A 20,414-nucleotide genomic window follows, 5' to 3' on the forward strand; every position below is an offset into this window, starting at 1 on the left:
GAGGTGAGGAAAGGCAGCAACTATGCGACCCACACTGCCAGGCAGTGGCAGCCACCCGCACCCCTGGGGGAAGCACCTAGCTGAGAGGCAGAGGACAGCTCTGCCTTGAACCACGTGTCTGCTGTGCACAGACTCCGGACACAGGACATTGGCCGGGGCGGGGAGGGGCGGCCCACTCCACCCACCCCACCCACGCCGCACGATGCCTATTAAGGACATGACTATGGGGCTCCGCCGAGCGCGCTGCCTCTTCCTCGGGGGCCGGCGGCCGCGCGGGTCGAGCGAGGCTGGCGGCGGGGGGCGGGGCTGGGCTCCGATCGGGACGACTACCGCGGACGAGGTGTCTGTGGCCGGACTGTCTGGCCGGAGGACCTGTCAGGGCCGGCCAGACGGCAGGCAGCCTGGAGGGGGGGCGGGGGCGCCGTACCTTTGTACTTCTCCCGCACCTCCTCGTAGGCCTGGATGAAATCCTGCTCGTCGGGCGGCGGACGAGGCGGCAGCAAGTCAGCCATGCCGGCGGCAGGCGCGGGACACAGCGGAGCGCTGCGGCGCAGAGCGAGCCTCCTGCCCCCGGCGGCCACTCGGTCCCTACGGCCGCGCGCGCCGCTTAAAGGGGCCGCCCCCGCCCCGCCCCGCACCCAGGATGCCCCACGGGCGGGCGGGGCCCGGGGGAGAGGCGGCAGCGCGCCCGGGCGCCTCCCGGCGTCGGCTCGGCAGCCGCAGCGGAGCGGGCTGGGAGGCTACGAGTCTGCGTCCCGCGCCCGTCCCGGCGGGCGCACACCCCCTCCCCGCCCCCGCCCCCGCCCCAGTCGCCGGCCTGCCGACAGCCCGAGTTCTCCGCACCCGGCGCTGCAGGGGCACCCTCCGTCCCAGCCGCGAGCTCTCCACCACCCTGCCAGACCCAGCGACCTCACCTGGCCGCCACCCCCAGCTTCTGCTCCAACCGCCGCTACCTAGGATCCTTCTATTACAACCTGGGAGGTGGAGTGGGGATCTTCAACATGAAACCCTTACACACAAAAACTTAACTACGAATAAAAGGACTGAAATAGGGAATTTACAGAAGGAAAAATGATTGGTTAAAAAAAAAAACCAAATTCTTTGCCACCCATCAGATTGGCAATCCCCTATCTCCCAGTGTTGAGAAATGCCCTCTCCAGAATGCCCCCGGCAGTGTTCCTCTAACTGGAAATGCCACAAACACTGTGGCCAGAAGCCCCACTTCCAGGGCTCAGGGCTAAGAGGGTCGCCAGGCGTACACAAAGAGCGCCCGCAGGGCCTGCTAGTGAAGGGGGTCCAGGGCTGCGAGAGGACATTCAGGGTTCACTTTCACGTGAGTGAAAAAGAACCTCGTCCTTTAACATCCGGATGTGACATGTGAAAAGGACTGGCGGTCCCGTGCCATGTCCACACCGGCTCCCGGGGGTGGGGCAGACGGTGAGGTTTCCCTTCACGCTGTCCCGCTCCCCTGCGTCCCCACAAGCTCTTGCTTGTGCTTCCACCCACAGAGTTCCTTGCTGCCCCCGCCACCATCCTCGCCCAGCACTGGGCTTCCAGGCCTCTTCCCACGCACCTCGGTCCACCCTCCCGGTCTCCTGCAGGGTCAGCCCATCCCCCAGACCCTCATCATCATTCTGTCCTAGCCGACGGGACAGGGTCAGTAGTCCACAGACTGATCCAGAGACCCTCAGCTGGCTCCTCCCTTCCCAGCACGCCCTGCCCAATAGCCTCAAGCCCTAGGTCACCTACTTCTCAAAGGGAGGAGCCACTGTCCAGCTGCCAGCCCGACACTGTCAGGGGCCTTGCACCGGGCCTTCCCCATCCTCCCCGCAAGATTGGCAGCTACTAGAGGGCAAGGCCGGACCCTGGCTCAGGGAGGGGCTGGGGCTCTCGCCAACCAGGTGGCCCCTCCTGTTCTGCTCCTACATGCTTCTACCCACCCCACCCCCATGGTGGCAGCCAAGACCAGGGGCCTCGAAGGCGGCTTTGCCGCAGGATCTCAAGAAAGTGTCATCATCACATCTGGGCACTGGACCCTTGTCCTGAGACCAAGGATGGTGCCAACTCAGCAAGCTCAACCTCAGGCCTCATGCAGCTGACCGGGTGGAGCCAGCAGGTGGCGCTGTGCTGTCTGCAACCACCTGGGACAGGAGAGGCCCTCTCTGACCCGCAGATCACCCTCACGTCTCTCATCCCAGTCCTATACCTGCACAGAGCACACAGCACGTGCTCAGTCAACAAGCAAATGTTTATGAATTGGACAGCCTAAGCTCTTCAGCGTCGTTACCTGCAATGCGGATGACTGCCCGCTCGGCAGGGTCCAAGACACTCCCATTCCCCCCAGGGCCACCTCCGCTTAGCCGGCTCCGCTGTGTTTTCTCCAGGTTCCAGGGCAGTGTGTCCCCAGGGCTGGGCGAGCCACTGCCTCCGTTGGAGCCATCCTCAACCACTGCCCGAACCTCGTGGTCCTCGCCCGACATGGCCTCCTGGAGAGGGAGCGGGGGGGAGGGGGTGTCACACCACCGTGTATGGGGGGGATACTGCATACCGACCACCACATTCTTAACCTAAACATGGACCTCACCCCATCCACCCTGTCATCTGGACACTGACACCCACACCGCTCCTATGTCCCGCTTCATCTACATACTGAACCCCGACCCTCTCAACCCAGACACGGACAACCCTTTGCAGCCATCCACAGCTGGCCTCACCCGCTCCAGCTCATTCCTCCGATACCCACACGGAGACCCCCTCCCAAGACACTGACCTCACTCCCTCCAGTCTATCACTGGGACACTGATACCCCCCCACCCCCCAACATTCACTGCCACTCTCTTCTCTTAGTCACCCAAACACTGACCCCTCCATGCTGTCACCCAGGGGTTCACCCAATCAGAGGACAGATCCCCCCCGCCACCCCGTCACTCGGACACTGGCCTCCGATCCCTCCATCCCAAACCTGGACCCCATCTCCTCTACTCCTCGACTCAGCAAGCAAGCCAGGCCATGAGGAAGCACTGGCTGCTGCCCTCCCCTCCCAGACCCCGCACCTCGCACACTGGCTCTACCTCCAAGCTGTTTGAGCCAATAGCGCTCCCCGTCGCCTTACCCCAGCCCAGCCCCCGCGCAGTCCCACCTCGGTCTCCGCAGTGAACGCCTATAAATAGCCAGAGCCGCATCAGCGTGGGCCGCGGGAGCTGCGCTGCCGCAAGGCTGGGTGGGAGCCCGGGCTGCCCCTCCAGCGGCCCGCCCTGCGCGGAGCTGCCGCGGGGCACCCATACCCGCGTGTGCACGCCCCTCAGCTCCCGGGCCCCACAAGCGCTGCCGTGCAGGAGGTGAATGCGGCTCTGTCCCGGCGGGGCCGGGCTGGCGCGGGGGCACAATGTGGGCTCTGTGCCTCCGCCCCTAGGCTAAGGGCTGGGGAGGAGACGGCGGGCACCGAGCTGGGGGCCACCCTGCCCCGCCCCCTACAGCCCGTCCGCAAGGCGCCTCCGCTCCAGCCCCCCGCCCGGCGCCCCACCGCCAGCCGCACCACCCCAACCGCCTTTCCTGCCCACACCCCGGGCACCGCCCGTCCAGTTCCGCAGTCTCCGCGCGCGGAGGTGGCGTCCTCCCGAGGGAGGATGGGCAGCGACGCAGGCTCTGGTTCCGCGAGGCCTGCGGAGGGAGAGCCCCTACCCCACCCCGCGGCTCCCGCCCGCCGCGCGCCTCTCTGTCCCGGCCCCGGTCTTACGTGCCCGGTGGCTCAGCTCCGCTGGGCTCGGCCAGTGCGGCCGGACGGCTGCTGCCGGGAGAGCTGCGCAGGCTGCGCGGGCGGGGCGAGCCCGGAGCCCCGCCCCGGCCGCGAACCGAGCGCCGCCCGTGCGGCCCCTGCGTCCGAGTGCGCGCGGGGCCTGAGCGCGAGCGCAGCTTCTCCCGGGTACCGTCCCCCGCGCGCACCCCCACTGCCCGGCACGGCCCCTCCCCGCGCGCAGAGGGCGGGGCGGTCGGCAAGGAGACGTCGTTAGGGAAGCGGAGCGTGCGTGACACTAAGGCGACGCGGGGTCGCTCGGGTGCGCGCCGGGTCCGACCTCTGCCGGCTGCCCAGGGCCGCCCCAAAGCACCAGCGGACTCTGCGCCCCGGCCCCCGCCCCTAGCCACCCCCGCAAACAGGTCGGACCCGAAGCTCGCAGGTCCCCCCGCCTGGTTTCACGTACACGTTTATTCAAACAACACGGTCGCGCTCGGGCGAGGGCCGGCCCCCCTCCTCCTGGGCTCTGCTGACCCCTGGTGGTGGGGCCGTCCCGGGGGTGGGTGGGGGCGGGGAACCCTGCCCGAGCCGTCCTCGCCCGGCCGCCCCTATGGGCACCACTGCGGGAGGCAGGGGCGCCCCCGGGGGCAGCTCGGGCGGGGGAGGGGGCGGTGGGGCTGTGCGGAGCGGGGAGCCTGGGGAGCAGGAGGCCAGCGGCTGGGCCGAGGGGGCGGGGCCTCTAGGGTTAGGTGGCTGGGGAGTTGCTCAAGAGCTCAGGGGGGGGTCTCCGGGGGGAGACCGGGACATGTGCTTGCAAGTGATGAGGTGAGTGGGCAGCGCCTGGGTGTCGTGAAAGATGACGAAGATGCTGGGCCGGGGGAGGCAGTCCACCGCGCTGTCGTAGCGCAGGAGCGCGTGGCCGGGGGGCCGCGGGGGGGGTGCCCGCAGCCCGCGGCGGCCCTGCCCGTAGTCGCCGGTCAGCACCCGCGCCACGAACACCGCCTTGTGGCCCTCGGAGTCGGGGGGCGAGTAGCGGTCCAGCACCGACAGGGAGGCGCGCTTGGCGAAGTACACGCCCTGTCCGTAGAGCGTGTCTGCGGGGGGGAGGCACGGGGGTCAGGGTGGTTACGGTGGGCAGAGACCGCGCCCCTTCAGGGACCCAGGCCTCACCGTTGCGGCCGCAAAAGCTGCGGTTGAAGCCGTGCGCGCAGATGTCCGGGACGGTGGCCACCGACGTGCCGTGGTACAGGACCCGCTCCGCCGGCCGCCGGTCACAGCACTGCTCCAGGCGCTCCCGGTGCAGTTCGTACTGCTGCTGCAGCAGCGGGTGCAACACACGCTCCACCTGCGGGCGGCCTCGGTCAGAACCAGGCTATTGTATCCCCTGGGCCACAGGGCACAGGGCTGAGCCCAGGAATCAAGAGCCCTCTCCTGGAGGAGTTCAGGGTCTGGGGAGACCTCACAGCTCCTGTCACGCTCTGCCCAGTAGCAGACATTAGGCGGACGTTCGCCACCTCCACGGAGCCCCAAGTGGCGTTGGAGGGCTTCCAGGGGGGTCTGCGGGTAGGCAGCCCATCCACTCACCAGAACCCTGCACCCACAGCCAGGCCTCTGCAGAGAAAAGCTGAGCTGCCCGCCTGCATTGCCCGCAGGACTTCACTCCCAACACCAGGAGATGCCCCGGACCTCTCAGTGATGGGAGACCAAGGTGACCAACCCAGTAGTCAACTGAAGAGGAGCCAACTCAGGGACCCAAAAAGTTCCTAAAGAAATTCTAACTAGTCACTTCAGAGGGATGCAAATGAATATTATATCCATGAAACAAGACGACCTACTGTGAAAAAGAAACAGTCTGAAAGAGAGTTCTTACATTAAGAATGGAATTGCTGAACTGCATCCAGTGGGTGTGGATAATAACAAGATGATGAAGATGGAGTTCAGGAAGTGACTCAGAGTGCAGAGCTAAAGAAAAGAGTTGGGAACTGTGAGAGGACAGATGAGGGAGGGGGGAGGAGCTCTATGATCTGAGTCATAGGAGCTCCATAAGAAGACACCCAACAGGTGATGGGGGCAAGTGAGGACTTAATGGAAGACAGTTTGCCTGCGCTGAAGGGAGCATCTTCAGATGGAAAGGATCTTGCCATAAAATGCCAAAGACAATGTGGAAAGGCACCTACCTGCTGGGAAAACTTCAACCTTCAAAGTGAAAGAGAAGTCTACAAGCGTCCAGACGCACACGTGCACACACACACACCCCAAAGTCGACATATAGACATGGGAAAAAACCTCACGTTTTCATATTGGGGTCCTCACCAGCAATATTGGATGCTAAGAGACCATAGAAGGATTTTTTTTCTTGCCTTTCCAAGAACAAAAAATTTTAAGGAGGAAACAAAAAGAGTTAAGTCTCTCAAAAGATCTGAAGGAAAACATATTTGGTCTTGAACCCTATATCCAGCCAAACTATTAATGGTGAGGACAAAATAAGGACAGATTAAGGTATGCAAGAACCAGCTGTGCTTAAGTTAACAGAAATATCTTAATAAACACATAGCATCTTTTGTTTGAAAAAAATACCAATATCAAATTATAGTTGCAAATTACTTCTAATTGCAAAAGGCAAAATACGTTTAAAAGTCCAAAATGTTGACTACTCACTCAAGGAGATACTTTTACTACACAGAAAAGGAATCTATGCAAGAAGGTGACACGGTCACCAAGAGTAAGCCAGCAGCCAAGCACCACAGAGAAAAACGAAGAAAGTAAACAAAATCAAGAGCCATTAGTTGGGCATCCCTGGTGGCACAGTGGTTAAGAATCTGCCTGCCAGTGCAGGGGACACAGGTTCAAGCCCTGGTCCAGGATGATCCCACATACCGCGGAGCAACTAAGCCCGTGCGCCACAGCTACTGAGCCTGCGCTCTAGAGCCCGCGAGCCACAACTACTGAAGCCCACATGCCACAACTACTGAAGCCTGCAGGCCTAGAGCCTGTGCTCCGCAACAAGAGAAGCCACCGCAATGAAAAGCCCGTGCACTGCAACGAAGAGTAGCCCCAGCTCGCTGCAGCTAGAGAAAGCCCACGCGCACAGCAACGAAGACCCAACGCAGCCTATAAAATAAATAAATAAAATAAGTCTATTATTAAAAAAAAGAGCCATTAGTCCTTGAATCCTAGAATATTCTCTTCCATGCAACATGGTTTCAATAACTAGGTTTTTCATTTCCCCCTTTCCTCTCTGGTCCAGTGGTAAATATTTTTTCATTGTCATTATATTTCGATCAACCTATGGCCCAAGTATGGAGCTTCATGCTTAGAATAGAAGCGTGCCATGCAGAATAGAAGATGACGTTTGTCAATCTTGCCAACTTAAAAATAATGTCACTGGCCAAACTGTGAGATGGAAGAGGGAGGAGGAGGTGAAAGGGGGAAGGGAAGCCCATTCTCCTGATCTTCCGTGCAGGGAGGCAAGAAACAGTCTCTAAAATCGTTAAGTGGAAAAAAGACTCAAGTGTACCACGTAAAGTCACAAAGGTCCTGCTAGAAGAATCAAGCGCGCGTGACTAACAGAGCCTCGGGAGGAGCACGTGGCATGAGTGCAGGGCGTCCTCCTCTCTCCAAATGCAGAAGTGACAGCTGCTAAGTCCACCCAGAGTTACAGTGTTCATCCCCAGGAAAGCGGTGGTGGTGCTGCTGGTGGCGGACTGGGCCCGGTCTGGGAAAGGCGTGAGGGTCTGCGTATCTGAACAGATCCGGGTTGCTATTGCTGCTCACCGCCCCCTGCCCCCAGGCCCACCCACCCACAAGTTGGTGCGTCAAGAGGGCCACCTGGCTTCCCACGCACCGTGAGCCCAGCTCTCCACCGCCCTGAGATTCCTTCCCCTGAGCCGGAAGCACTCAGCCCTGCACTCTGCTCCAGCTCCTCTCTGCCCCCTCGCTTCCGCAGCCAGCTCATTTCAGCCTGGCCCAGCTCTCACCTCCCGCCGCTCTCCACCCCTGCCTGGCGCACAGCCCCTCCTCAGTCCTTCCTTCCGGCCCTGCAGGCGCTCCGGCCCTCGCTGCCTCCAGCACCGCACCTCTGAGCCCCTCCTTCTCAGCCTCCGCTTCCCACCTGCCTGGGTGGCCAGGGCTCACTGGGGCTCCCAGAGCTTCATTCGGGTCCCCCACCCGTGGTGCCCAGCCCTTTCCGCAACCCAACCGTGCTCAGAGTTGCCACATTCAACAAGTGAAAATGTAGGAGGAGGCTGCCTCGCTGCAGCCAGCCCTCTTCCTGCTGGAGCAGACCCCTTGGGAGGCAGACGGGCCCCAGAACAGCACCCGGGACAACTGGGGGAATGAGTCATCCTCACAGTAGCCACGAGATGGCATCACCACCCCATGTTCTCGAGGAAGAAACTGTGGCCGGCATCGGCTGTAACGGCGAAGTGGGGACCTGTGCTGGGACCCCCTAAGCTCTACAGCCTTCTGTCTCTCTGGCCGCACACTCGTGAACACACTTCGGGCAGGGAACGGGGCTGAGGAGCCCTGGTGCTCCCCTGCCCCCGAACAGCTTTCAGCCTGCTGGGCAGCTTCTGGCCAGCCGGTCCTGACATAGGCAAGAGAGATAGCCCACAGGCTCTGCAAGGCCAAGATGGTGTCAGGAGCCCAGGAGGCCAGAGGCTGGCAAGGCAGGGCGTGGACTCACCTGGACAACACGGATCCTGCCGTGAGCAGCGTCCAGTGTGTCGTAGAAGGCCTGCACTACCGTATGGAACTCACTGCTGCTCTCGGCCACACACTCCAGCCTGCCCAAGGGCTCCCTCGGCCTCTGCTGTGGCACTGACACACAGGGAGAAAGGGGGTGCGGGCCATGCCTGGGGCACCGGTCCACCCTGCCCTCCGCCATGCGGGCCGCAGACTCACAAGTGGGGCCCGAAGCCTCCAAGGGAAAGGCCAAGCTCTGATCCCGGGGGCCAGCCCACAGCGCTGCTAAGTGGTGGGCCGCACGGGTGGGCTGGGTCCCAAAGCCACGGAGGACGATGCGGTCACCACGAAGGGCAACGCTCACGCCGTGGCGCCGCTCCAGGTGGGCGCACAGCTCCGCGGGCAGCACGCAGCCCTGGGGCCCCACCGTCTCCTCCCGGAGGTGCACCTCCAAGGCCGCCTCTAGGGCCCGGTCCAGCTCATCCATATCCTGCTCAAAGGCCGCGTGCACCTCCAGCTGGGCCCAGCTACCAGGTCCCCCACCCCGGGGCTCCAGTTCTTCCTCCAGCGGGGGCGGCTGGAGTGAGAGGGCCAGGGCCCACTGCAGCGCCACAGCCTCCTCCCGCTCGGCCACCTGGGCTTGTGGCTCCAGTGAGCGGCAGAGAGCCAGCTGCAGCTCAGCCTCCTCCTGCAGCCGCCCAGGCACCCCGGTGCGGGGCGCCACGGGCCCCTCCCCAGCCCTGGGAGTCTTCTCCTCCTCCGGCTGCCCCGCGGGCTCCTCCTCCCTCAGCTCCAGTGGCAGCCAGTCTTCCCCATCCAGGCCCTCCAGGGCGGCCAGCAGCTCTCGGACCTCCTCTGGGAACAGGGAGAGGCACCGGGTCAGGGGTCAAGTCCAGCCAGGATGGGGCTGAAGGAGAGGACTGGTCAGGGGCCGGGTGGAAGATGGAGACGGGGTTAGAGGGTATACGGTCACAGGGCAGAGCAGCAGGGGGTGAGGTCAAGAAAGGGCCGCAGGATGTGCCGGGGTCCCCCGGGAGCCCTACCTAGGCTCACATTCTCCTGGCCACCGTCTGTACTGTCTGGAGGCCACAGGGTGTGGGAGTAGCCAGGGAGCACCTGTAGGGCCTCAGTGGGGTCCACCTGTTGGGAAAGAATGCCAGTACCCCCCAGACACATACCCCTCCCAGGCCTCTGAGCAAGGGTGGAGGAGGTACGGGGGTGCTGAGGAGTGAAAAAGGGGAGGGGAGGGGAGGGGAGGGCTCCACGTCTACCTCTCCCAGGTCTGTGTCCAGGGCAGCCCTGGCCAGACGCTCTGTCCCAAAGACGCACTGGAACTGAGCCTCCATCCCCCGCAGAAGGTGTTGCCCCTCTGGGCTCAGCAGGAACCTGGCACTGCCTGGGTGCTTCAGGCTCAGCACGTGACAGCTCACGCTGCCCAGCAGACTTTGCAGGAACTCCTCGGCTGCCTGGCATGGGGCCAGGGCTCCGCAGAGCTGCAGGACCACGGGGCGGGGTGAGGAGGAGCACTTGGCAGGTTTGGGGCACAGGAGAGGCACCCAGAGCCCCCAGTAGTAGAGGTGAGGAATCCTCAGGGGTCGCTTACCCGAAATCCAGTCATATCTGATCCCTCGAGTGGGAAGAGGGCGACGTCTCCCAGGCCAGCAAGAAGGTCCTCGTGATAGAGTTGAATGAAGTGCATTGCTCCCAGCTCCATCGGCAGCACTGCCTCCACCAGGCCCTCCTGCCCCGGTGACCCTACAGGGCCCAGGCTCATTGACACCACCTGCTCCAGAGACTCCACGGCAATCTCCACTGGGCCTGGAGACCCCGTAGGCCCCGGGCTCACCAACCCCTCCTGTTCGGAAGACCCCACGGGCCTGGAGCTGACTGGCCTGGCCTGTCCCAGAGAGGACCTGTCCCAGAGATGCCCTGTCCTCAGCAAGGCTCCTGTTTGCCCCGGTGCCTCCTCAGAGCCCAATGTCACATTCCCTGCACAATTCTGTGCCCTTGCTGGCCCTCCAGCCTCCAGGAGAGCATGCTTGGGGGCCCCAGGCCCCAACTCGGCCAAGCGGTTCCCTCCACTGGTGTGCTCGCTGAGCTCCTCGGGCTCCAGGACATCGTAGTGGGGGACAAGGATCAGCTCTGAACCCTGCAGCTGGTGGGCCCGCTGCAGCACCCGTTCGGCCACTTGGAGGAAGGGAAAGGACAGAAGTCGTCAGGGCTCCGAGGTATAGGGAGGGTGGGCCGCCCTGTCCAGCCCCACTCACCCTGCCACTGCTGGAAGGAAGCGATGGTGCCCAGGTGCCCTGGCAGGCTGCGCACGCCCTCCAGGGGCCCCCCGCCACTCCGGCGCTCATTCTCCAGGTACAGCTCCAGCAGCAGCAGGTCTGCAGGGGGGTTGCTCCCCACGACACGCACCGCCCGGGCCTGAGGCACCCAGGCCAGGGAGACCTCAGCACCCTTCAGGCCCAGGGACTGGGCGTGCTCCTCCAGGACGCGGGCTTCTGTGGGGAGGGTGCAAGTCAGCTCGGGGCATCTCCCCTGAAAGGCACGTCTGCCCCAATCCCGCCTCTCACCTGCGTCTGAAAGGGGCTTGGGCAGCTGCACCAGGGCCCGGTCTGGTCGGGGACTGGCCAGGGCACGGCACGGCTGCACTGGCTGCCCTGCGGCACAAAGCAGGGCCTGGACATACTGCTCCAGGTGCTGGGGTCCCGTGCCAGCAGACAGTCCTTGGAGCAGTAGGCGCGAAGGGGCGCGTGGTGGGGCTGGCCGCAGGCTCAGCCGAGCGCCGTGCAGAGTGTGCTCCTCCTGGGCCAAGACCCTCGCTGCATCTGCAGGCAGGGGGAGGGGGTGTCAGGGCCGGCGGCCGATGGGGGCCCAGGCTGCCCCTTTGCATGGGTCCACTCACCTGCAGCCTCCTGGAAGGTGAGGATGCCCCCGCGGCCAAGTCTCTGCCAACTCGACACAGGTCCACCCCCAGAGCTTCGACGGTTCTCGAAATAGAGCGTGAGCAGCTCGTCTGGGACGTCGGGGGGGCAGGCCTCTGAGTTCCACGGCTGCCCCCAGCTCCGCCTCTTCCTCGCTCATCATCACAGCCTGGGCCGAAGGAACAGGTTGGGTAGCAGCCCACAGCCCCGCCTCACCCCCCGCAGGCCCCTGAGCAGCGTTCCCTGGCACCCCCGTCACTGTGGGGCTGGCCCACATCCCGCACTCACGCTCCCCCAGCTGCCTGGGCCCCAGCAGCCTAGGCCTTCAGCCGCACTCCTTCCCCTTTGCCCTAAAGCCAAAGGGCTGGGACAAGAAAACAAAAGTGAAACCGTTGGAGGGAGGGAGGGGCCCACAGTGCCGGGGAGAGCATCTGCCTCTCGGGTGCTTCCCTTCTCAGGCCCCTCCTGCAGAACTTTCCAGCCCCACCCCCAGCTCCTCAGCCCTCTGCCCAGCCCACCCGCCCCACCTGTCTGACCTCAGCCCAGTGGCTGGCAGGGTGGGGCACGTGTAGGCTCACCGTCCTCCACTCCCGTGGGCCTGGCCCTGTGAACCTCAGTACAGCCGGTCACCCTCCCTGGTAAATCCACACGGGGGGCTCGAATCATCGCCCTCCACTCAAGACCTCAAGCCTCTGTGTTACCCTCCCCCACTGCATGAGCACCTTGGGGCTCTGGCCGGCCTGGCTAAGGCTGGCTTTCAACTCGCCCCAGCAAGCTGGGCGACGGCACCCGGCACCCGCACTCACCCTTAAACAACACACAGGGGACCGACCTCCCACCCCGCAAGGGTGGGTCGGCAGTTCCCACTCCTGACCTACAAGAGCTTCCTCCCCGCCTCCCCAGCCTACACTGTCCTCGGAGGTGGCGGCTACACCAAGGCTGACCCCAGAAGAGGCTGATGCTGTGCTCACGGGCCTTGCTGCAGCACATCCCTGAGACAGAGGGGACGTGGAGCCTCATGCTCGGCTGTACCTTTACAGTCCACAATCCCTCTTGCTGCCGCCGAGTACCCCCCTTGCCTGTGCTCCATTGGCTTCCAGCCTCTCAGAGAGTTGTGCCCCCCACTGCTCTCCATCTCGCCCCTCCCACTTATCCCTCAGCCACTAAAACCCAGCCTCTGGCCCTGCTACTTCTCCAAGGAATTGAGGACCTGTCCAGTCTGTGCCCCGAGCTGTACACCCAGCACCCTGGCTGCCCCCACCCTGATCTGAGCCTCCATCATCTCTTGCCTGGATCACTACTCTGACCTCTTAACTGATCTCTCTCTGCCACTCCTGCCCACTCGCACTGTCCCTCCTCAACAGAGGGCCGCGTGAGCCTTCTAAGTGGCACCGACAGCTGCTACAGCTGGGTCCACAGTAAAGCCAAAGTCCTTTGGAGGACCTGCCAGGCTGGATTGACCAGGCCCCAGTCTCTTCTGCTGCATCCCCCCTGCATCCCATCCTCCGTCAGGAACTGTGACTTGCACGGGCCCCTCCTAGGGCCCTGGCCTCAACTTCATATTTGTCATTTTTAATTAGTTTTCTTAAAAAAAGACCCCTCAAACTGTATGAGCTTCTAGTTCTACAAAACCTGAAGTCATCCCTGCCTGCTCTGTATTTTCTCCTCTCATGGAACTCATCATCTTCTAACATGCTGTATAATTTACTTATTACACCAATCCCTGCTACCACAGGCAGCAGTGTGCTGGAGCAACTCACATCGTGACTACATCGTTCAATTTTCAGGAGTCTTTGTGAATCAGCTGTTAAACTGGTGGTCGCTTGAAATCAGCCACCATGGGGCATTTATATGAAGGACAACTGCAAAGGCACAGATCAGGGTTTGCCCTCCCTGGGGCCCGCCGTTCAACGATGAACCAGCACACCAGCTGCACAGGACAGAGCCTCTTCCCAATCACTGCTGGGCCTGGGAGAGGCCACTGTCCAAAAGGCCGGAAAGTACAGTAAGATTCCTAGGCCCCAGGTGGACAGGCACTCCTGCAGAGGGCTCCAGGGGACCACGTCACAGGGATGTCCCTGGAGGTGGCAGGCAGCACTTCCTCAGGACCGCTGAAGCCGAGGGAATTTAACTTGGCCTCCAGTCCTGGGGCATCTCTAAGCCTCAGCCCCTTAGCAGCGAAACAGGGCTAAGAATGCCACCCTTACAGCTTGTGGTACCGTGATCAAGACAAGTAAGGGTAACTGGTCTAGTAGGGACCTGGACTCGTTTCCTAGAGAGGATAGAGCATTTAAAGAATTAGGCCTCTTGCTTTGGAATAGACCTGGATGAAAGGGGAAGCGGAGTTTTAAGGCCAAGGAGGGATGGAGAGTGCTTGTCAGACTTAGCAAATCCCAGATTTAGGAATAAATTTCTCAAAATTCCCTGACCCAAATTGGAGAGGCTAGGTCTCAGCCTCCAGAGGTCTACAGCCCTCACGGCCCAAGGCCACCCCTCAGCGGACAGGACGGGACGCGGGTCTCGGGCCTGGGGCTCGGAAAGAAGCCAGCAGGGAAACCCAGTCGGGTAGGGTCCATCCGGGAGAAGCCCCCGCGTTCCCCGCGGAGCCCAGCCCACGGCCCCGCCCCCGCGCCGCCGGCCCCGCCCCGTCACAAGGCCCCGCTGCGTCTCCCGAGCCGCAGGCGCAAGCCCAGCCCAGCCGGCCGCGGAGCGGGTGCGGGTGCGGGCGCGGGCACAGCGGCCGTCGACCGCGCGGCCGCGCAGCGGACACCGGGCGCACAGGCCTGAGGCGACTCGCGCGACTGGTGAGTCCCCGGCCCTAGCCCAGCAGCGTGTCTACCCGCTCAGCCGGCCGGCCACTGCCGCCCCCGCGCGGGCCCTGCGCAGCAGACAGGCGTTGCGGTGGGTCAGTCGGTCCCGCCGGGCGCGCGGCCCGCGGGGGCCGGGGGGCGGTGGCGGCGGGGCCGGGAAGCCGGAGGGCCCAGGGCGAGCGGGGGCGGCGCACTGCGGCGACAGCCGGACGGGCGGTCCGAGCGCCCCCCGAACGGGCAGGAGGGCCCACCCCGCCCTCGGTGCGGGTTCCGTGGCCGCCGCCACCACCCGCCTCGTCCCCACGTCCGCTTTGTTCCCCCGCACGCCCTCTGGTCGCTTCCATCCCCCACCGCCCCATCCCCCCCGCAACCCGCTGTTCCTGGCATACCCCGCTGGCAGGCACCCCGGCAGCCGATCCAGGCCTGCTGCCCCCACCCCGGGAGCGAGGGACGCTAGGGCCCTGCTCTTGGAGGGGGTAGTCAGGGTTCTGGCTGGTCACAGATGGCGTGGGGATTTCCTGGGATAGAAATAGCCGCCGGCTCTGGCCCCTTAAAGCTGCTTAAGGGGCGGGATGTGAAGGGGAGGGTCCGGGCACACCCCCGCACCTCCCCGACCGCGCCCCCAGCCCCGACCCGCGCTGAGCTCTGACCCGGAGAGGCCAGCAGCGGTGAGACGGCCCCTCCAGTTGCTTGCAAGAAACGGCAGAAGCCCCAAATCCTGGGGCTGCCAAAGTCATCCCCTCGTCCATCCCCTCCTCCATCTTTGGGGTCGGCCTGTAGGGGCCCCTCCTGAAGCCACACGGCCAGCCACCCGATACCCACCCGCCTCTCCTGGCCCCCCAACTCGGGCTCCGGACAGCCCTGGGGCAAAGGTCACGAAACCCCCTCCTTCCGTCCCGTTTCCCGGTAGCAGGTGGAGAGGCCCCTGGCTGGTTCCTGTCACCTCAGGGCTAACCGTTCTCTCTCTGTCCTCTAGGGGGAGACCACAGAACCTGAGGCCATGTCCCATGAAAAGAGTTTCTTGGTGTCTGGGGACAGCTATCCTCCCCCCAACCCTGGATATCCTGGGGGGCCCCAGCCCTCCTTGCCTCCCTACCCAGGGGCCCCTTACCCACAGCCCCCGTTCCAGCCTTCCCCCTATGGCCAGCCAGGGTATCCCCAGGGCCCCAGCCCCTACCCCCAGGGGGGCTACCCCCAGGGCCCCTACCCCCCAGGAGGCTACCCCCAGGGCCCCTACCCCCCAGGAGGCTACCCCCAGGGCCCCTACCCCCCAGGGGGCTACCCTCAGGGGCCGCATCCACAGAGCCCCTTTCCCCCCAACCCCTATGGACAACCACAGGCCTTCCCAGCACAGGATTCCGGCAGTGAGTAGTGGGGCAGGGGCGGGGGAGGGCAGGGGCTCCTGGCACCAGTGAGGGGTGCCGACCCAGCTCGTCGTGCTCCTCAGCACCTCAGCATGGGAACTATCACGAGGAGGGTCCCCCATCTTACTACGACAACCAGGACTTCCCTGCCACCAACTGGGATGACAAGAGCATCCGACAGGCCTTCATCCGGAAGGTGGGCCACGGGGGCTGCGGAGGGCGTGGGCAGCTGTGCTGGCTGGAGCTCTGAGCCGCCTCCCTCCCCAGGTGTTCCTGGTGCTGACCCTGCAGCTGTCCGTGACTCTGTCCACCGTGGCCGTGTTCACGTTCGTCGGCGAGGTGAAGGGCTTTGTCCGGGAGAACGTCTGGACCTACTACGTCTCCTACGCCGTCTTCTTCATCTCCCTCATTGTCCTCAGCTGCTGTGGGGACTTCCGGCGAAAGCACCCCTGGAACCTCGTTGCCCTGGTAACCCCCAGACCCTGAGGCCTTCACACCCCGTGACTCACGCTTTGGAGCAACAGAGGGGGACAGGGGTGGGGTGGGGGGGGGGTGGGGCAGCAGCTCCACATGCTCAAGTCTCCGTCTCCCCTCAGTCGGTCCTGACCGTCAGCCTGTCCTACATGGTGGGCATGATCGCCAGCTTCTACAATACTGAGGCGGTCATCATGGCCGTAGGCATCACCACGACCGTCTGCTTCACGGTGGTCATCTTCTCCATGCAGGTAAGGGGCCCCCCGAGGCAGGGCCGCCGGTCCTGAGGGCCCAGAGGCCTTCCAGGGCTGCGGCACCCAGGCCCCATGTGCCCCTGTGCCCTCAGACGCGCTACGACTTCACGTCGTGCGTGGGCGTGTTGCTGGTGAGCATGGCGGTGCTCCTCGTCTTCGCCATCCTCTGCATCTTTGTCCGCAACCGCATCCTGGAGATCGTGTACGCCTCACTCGGCGCTCTGCTCTTCACCTGCGTGAGTGATCGGGGTGGGCAGCGTGGGTGGATGCTGGGCGGGGCGGGATGTCTTTCAACATGACCGTGCTGCCACCCCCAGTTCCTGGCAGTGGACACCCAGCTGCTGCTGGGGAACAAGCAGCTGTCCCTGAGCCCGGAAGAGTACGTGTTTGCCGCGCTGAACCTGTACACGGACATCATCAACATCTTCCTGTATATCCTTACCATCATTGGCCGTGCCAAGGAGTAGCCCGAGCCCCTGGCACATGCGGGGCCCCACTCAGGTGGCATGGCTGGCCTGGACCCTGCCCCCAGCGTGGCAGTTCCTCTGTACCTCCCCTCTCTCATCCCCGCGCACAGCCTGGGACAGAGGGAGCCCCTCCCCAACCCTCCTGTGTGTACACTGCAGACACTTCTGTTCGGACCCGCTGTGGCCAGCATGGCCCCTTGTAGCCCTCCCGCCCTGCCAGAGGGCAGTGGGGCCAGGTTTCTGTGCCACCTCCTGCCCACTCAGTGTTGCATGAGCCCTGTCTGCCAGCCCACCCCAGGTCTGGGGGCAACACCAGGTCCCAGGGGAGAGGGATGGAGCCAAGAGGTGAGGGTGCGCGTTCCCCCCTCCTGTCCCAGCTCCCCCGCCTGCCATAAAGTGTCCCTTTCCCCTCCCCAGCCCCATACTAGAGTGCTGCCCTCTGGGGGACCTGCGGGGTGTGAGGGGTCCCTTGTGTCCCTGTGCTGAGCCCTGAGGGCAGAGAGGACAGGTATGTTTCAGGGGAGGAGGACGCCTTCCTCTCATTCTGCTGTCTTTAAACAATAAATGGGACCTTCTGCGCTCTGTGTTCCCTTCATCACTGTCGTCACTGCCACTTCTTCCACAAGGTGGGGAGGGGTCTAGGCACTGCCAGTGTGAGGCAGCGAGCAGGACAGGCGTGGACGGCGGGGCTTGGCTCGGGGTGGAGGTCGTGGAGGTTAACGACAGCAGCTAATCTTTCTCTCTCGGTGCTTCCACCTCCGTTTTTGCAATCTTCCCAGCCACGTCATGAGCTGTATGCCGGGATTCCCAGCTGATGGACGGGGACCCTAAGGCTCCCGGTGGTTACGCGCGGTGCTTGGGTCACACGGTGTCTGCCACTCGTGCCTGGGAACTGCATGGCATGATGGGGAGGCGGGGGCTGCGACACCCTCATCATCTCGCCTCGGGCCTGATGGGCAGCGGCATAGGTCACTGACCGCCCCCAGGCAGGCCTGTCCTGCTCCTCAGGCTCTGAAGGGCCCCCAGGGAGCCCATCAGCGGGCACCTGACACGCAGCCCAGGCCTGGCTCAGATGAAGGCCCTCCGCACCCCTTCCCCCTCCCCCGCGAGAAACCTGCACACCGGAGCCCCCAGGGGAGGCTCTGAGGGCCCCTGGCCTGCCTCTGGCACCTTCCGCAGCTCTCCAGGCCCCACCCTGCCGTGGCCCTCAGCCTCAGCTGGTTCTGCGCGGCCTCCCCCGTGGCTCGTGCTGTCTCAGCTCCAGAGCCGTCCACACCTACCCCTGGCCCTGGGATATGCGCTCAGAGGTCAGCCAGCTGTCCTTATCCTCAGCGTCCCACAGAGGGGTCCCTCCGCTGCCTGGGGCTCGGTCGCTTTGAGTGCCTCCCTGCACTGAGCTCTCCTGAGCTCCTAGCCCCAGGGGACACTCCTGACCGTGGCCTTCCCCCACAGGGCCCGCTATCCAGGCCTCTCCCACCTCCTCCCCGCGAGCCCATCAACCCACTCCTTTAACTGGCGCCAGCACCCCAGCATCTCTGAAGGGCCCCCCACACTGCGAGCCAGCACCCCCATGCCCGTGGGCGCCTCGGCTGTGGCCTGCCCCATACCTGCTGCTCCTGCGTGAGCTCCGTCGGCGTCCATCCGACCCCCAGGCCGGAAACGGGTCTGTCCTCTCTGCCCTCGCCCATCCTGCCCACCCTCCTCGTGCTCACCTGTCAGCTCACCTCCACCAAGCCTCTGCCCAGCTGCCAGGTGTGCTTCCGACACACTGATCACACCACCCGCCTGATGGTCGCCAGCGGGATGAAGTCCCCCTTCCCCGATGGCTGCCTGCGTTGGCCTTCCACTGTCCCCGAGCTCCTCAAGCCAAGGCCTGACCTTGCTCGGCCTGAGCCACAGGCGGGCCCCACTTCCCCAGGCCCAACGCACACCGCCGTCCCCGCCACCGGGGCCCTTCCTGGAGACCACCTCGCGCCTCACGGCTCCCCTTGGTCCCTCTGCTTTGCTCGCCTGCCGAGCGCGGGCGGGCGACACGGCTCCCCTTCCCCACCTCTCCTCGAGCAGGTGCGGCTCCTCATCCAAGGGACCCTGCCTGCAGGCGCTCCAAGCACACGGGAACCTGCTCCGCGGTAGCCCACAGGCCCGTGAGGATTTCACGCAGGGGAGAAAACACGGAGCATCCGGGTGGTTGAAGAGAACGCCAGCAGAGGCAAGAGGAGCGGCTCAGGAATAAATGCCGAGCGAGATGTGCAGGGACGGTGTTTTCTCAGGGAGTTCAAGGAGGACAAACTCTTGGCTGAGCTAGTCCTTGGGGAAGGCTCCCTGGGGACGACCAGGGGCTGCAGGTGTGGGCCAGGGCAGGGCCGGGAAGCCGGGGGATGCACGCAGAGCAGAGGCCACCGCGGGAGGGAAGGCCAGGGCTGCACGTGGGTGAGGGCTTGGACCTGTCCTGCCGGTGAAGGGGACTCTGGCAGGAGCCACAGCTGGCTGTGGGTTCAGGAAGATGCGTCTGGCAAGAGAATGTCCAGGACAAGGGGTGGGTGCCAACAGGTGAAGAAGGCAGGGAGGAAGCAGATGAGATGTGCAGAGAGGAGATCAGGTGGGGCTCGGGGCTGGGGCAGCTGGCAGTGCCACAAAGGGCTCAGGATGGGCCTGGTCGAGGCGGGCAGGGCATCTCTGCCAATGGAGTTTGGCCTGCTGTCTGCTGTGTCCCCCTGGAAAGGAGAAAAGGGCAGCTTGTGATCTGACCGGGTGGATGAGTGTGTAGAAGGAGCCACAGCAGTGGTGAGGTCAGCAGGGGAGATTGTTCAGGTGAGGAAAGAAGCAGCCCCCAACATCCAGGAGCTGGCCTGGTCCTATCAGCGAGGCCCTAGCATTGTAGGGGCCAGCCTGGCACACTCAGATACAGGCCCTGGTGGTCTCCTGTTTAGAATATGCAGTTTCACATGCAGATCTGCATCAGACAAGGCCCCTCTGTGCCGGATTGGGTCAAGAGGAGAGGACTCTTCTGTAATCATGTCTGAACACAGAACAGAGGCAGGCATTGTCCAAGCCATAAAGAGGACCTACTGCGTGCATCCTGTCCTGCCTGATCTGAGCAGCTGCTGGCTCTTCAGAATGGACAGCTTGAGCCGGCCCCTAGCCCGTCCCCCTCCCAAAGAAGAGGTGTTGAGATACCCAGTATGGAATCCCAAGCAAAGCACTGCTTCTTTAAGCCCACCCCAATTCACCCAAACAAGCCAAGTCCCACAGGAAATCCTTCCAGTCCCCCTTCCTGTGGTCCCCCCACCCCCACTTGCCGCAGTGAGCAGTAAGCCTGACCTGTTCAGCCACAGGGTGTCCTGTGGGCTTCCTCTGGAGCCTTGACACAGCTCGCTATACTAAGGCCACTATGTGAGGAGAACTAATTTATTCTTCAATCAAAAATGTGTATTTACATGAGTAGTCATTAAGTCCATTCTTGTTTTCAAGATTAAACGACACAGGACTTCCCTGGTGGCTCAGTGGTTAAGAATCCACCTGCCAATGCAGGGGACACGGGTTCGAGCCCTGGGCCAGGAAGATCCCACATGCCGTGAAGCAACTAAGCCCATGCGCCACAGCTTCTAAGCCTGCGCTCTGCAGCCCGTGAGCCACAACTGCTGAGCCCACGTGCTGCAAGTACTGAAGCCCACGTGCCTAGAGCCCATGCTCCACAAAAAA

The 20,414-nt window shown here is 63.5% G+C and overlaps 3 protein-coding genes across 6 annotated transcripts in view; 1 reads left to right on the plus strand and 2 right to left on the minus strand.

Annotated features, from left to right (window-relative positions):
• Positions 1 to 3,873, minus strand: part of LOC116742776 (plectin) — a 58,408-nt gene extending 54,535 nt beyond the window's left edge. Inside the window, exons 1-2 of one of the 4 annotated variants that reach the window (XM_032610657.1) lie at positions 3,737 to 3,873; positions 2,288 to 2,486 (exon numbers count right to left, since the gene is read on the minus strand). In XM_032610657.1, coding sequence (XP_032466548.1) covers positions 2,288 to 2,480 — 193 coding nt within the window. In that variant the 5' untranslated portion in view covers positions 2,481 to 2,486; positions 3,737 to 3,873. Of the gene's footprint in view, positions 1 to 427; positions 611 to 2,287; positions 2,673 to 3,736 lie in introns of those variants that run through there. The other 3 variants (XM_032610658.1, XM_032610656.1, XM_032610662.1) reach the window with 3 other exon arrangements.
• Positions 3,874 to 4,367: 494 nt separating this feature from the next.
• On the minus strand, positions 4,368 to 11,614 carry PARP10 (poly(ADP-ribose) polymerase family member 10). The gene is given in 11 exon segments (XM_032610668.1): positions 4,368 to 4,827; positions 4,904 to 5,078; positions 8,418 to 8,551; positions 8,636 to 9,271; positions 9,460 to 9,556; positions 9,688 to 9,909; positions 10,020 to 10,603; positions 10,684 to 10,920; positions 10,993 to 11,247; positions 11,325 to 11,442; positions 11,444 to 11,614. Coding segments are annotated over 11 exon segments (2,850 nt in total). The 5' UTR covers positions 11,507 to 11,614; the 3' UTR covers positions 4,368 to 4,498.
• Positions 11,615 to 13,991: 2,377 nt separating this feature from the next.
• GRINA (glutamate ionotropic receptor NMDA type subunit associated protein 1) lies at positions 13,992 to 17,307 on the plus strand. Its single transcript, XM_032610671.1, has 7 exons — positions 13,992 to 14,147; positions 15,130 to 15,517; positions 15,601 to 15,713; positions 15,785 to 15,985; positions 16,114 to 16,242; positions 16,338 to 16,481; positions 16,563 to 17,307. Exons 2-7 carry the CDS (start codon positions 15,154 to 15,156, stop codon positions 16,710 to 16,712), a joined length of 1,101 nt encoding a protein of 366 aa, XP_032466562.1. The 5' UTR covers positions 13,992 to 14,147; positions 15,130 to 15,153; the 3' UTR covers positions 16,713 to 17,307.
• Positions 17,308 to 20,414: the final 3,107 nt, after the last annotated feature.

Source organism: Phocoena sinus, chromosome 17 (assembly GCF_008692025.1).
Source record: "Phocoena sinus isolate mPhoSin1 chromosome 17, mPhoSin1.pri, whole genome shotgun sequence".
Classification (NCBI taxonomy): domain Eukaryota; kingdom Metazoa; phylum Chordata; class Mammalia; order Artiodactyla; family Phocoenidae; genus Phocoena; species Phocoena sinus.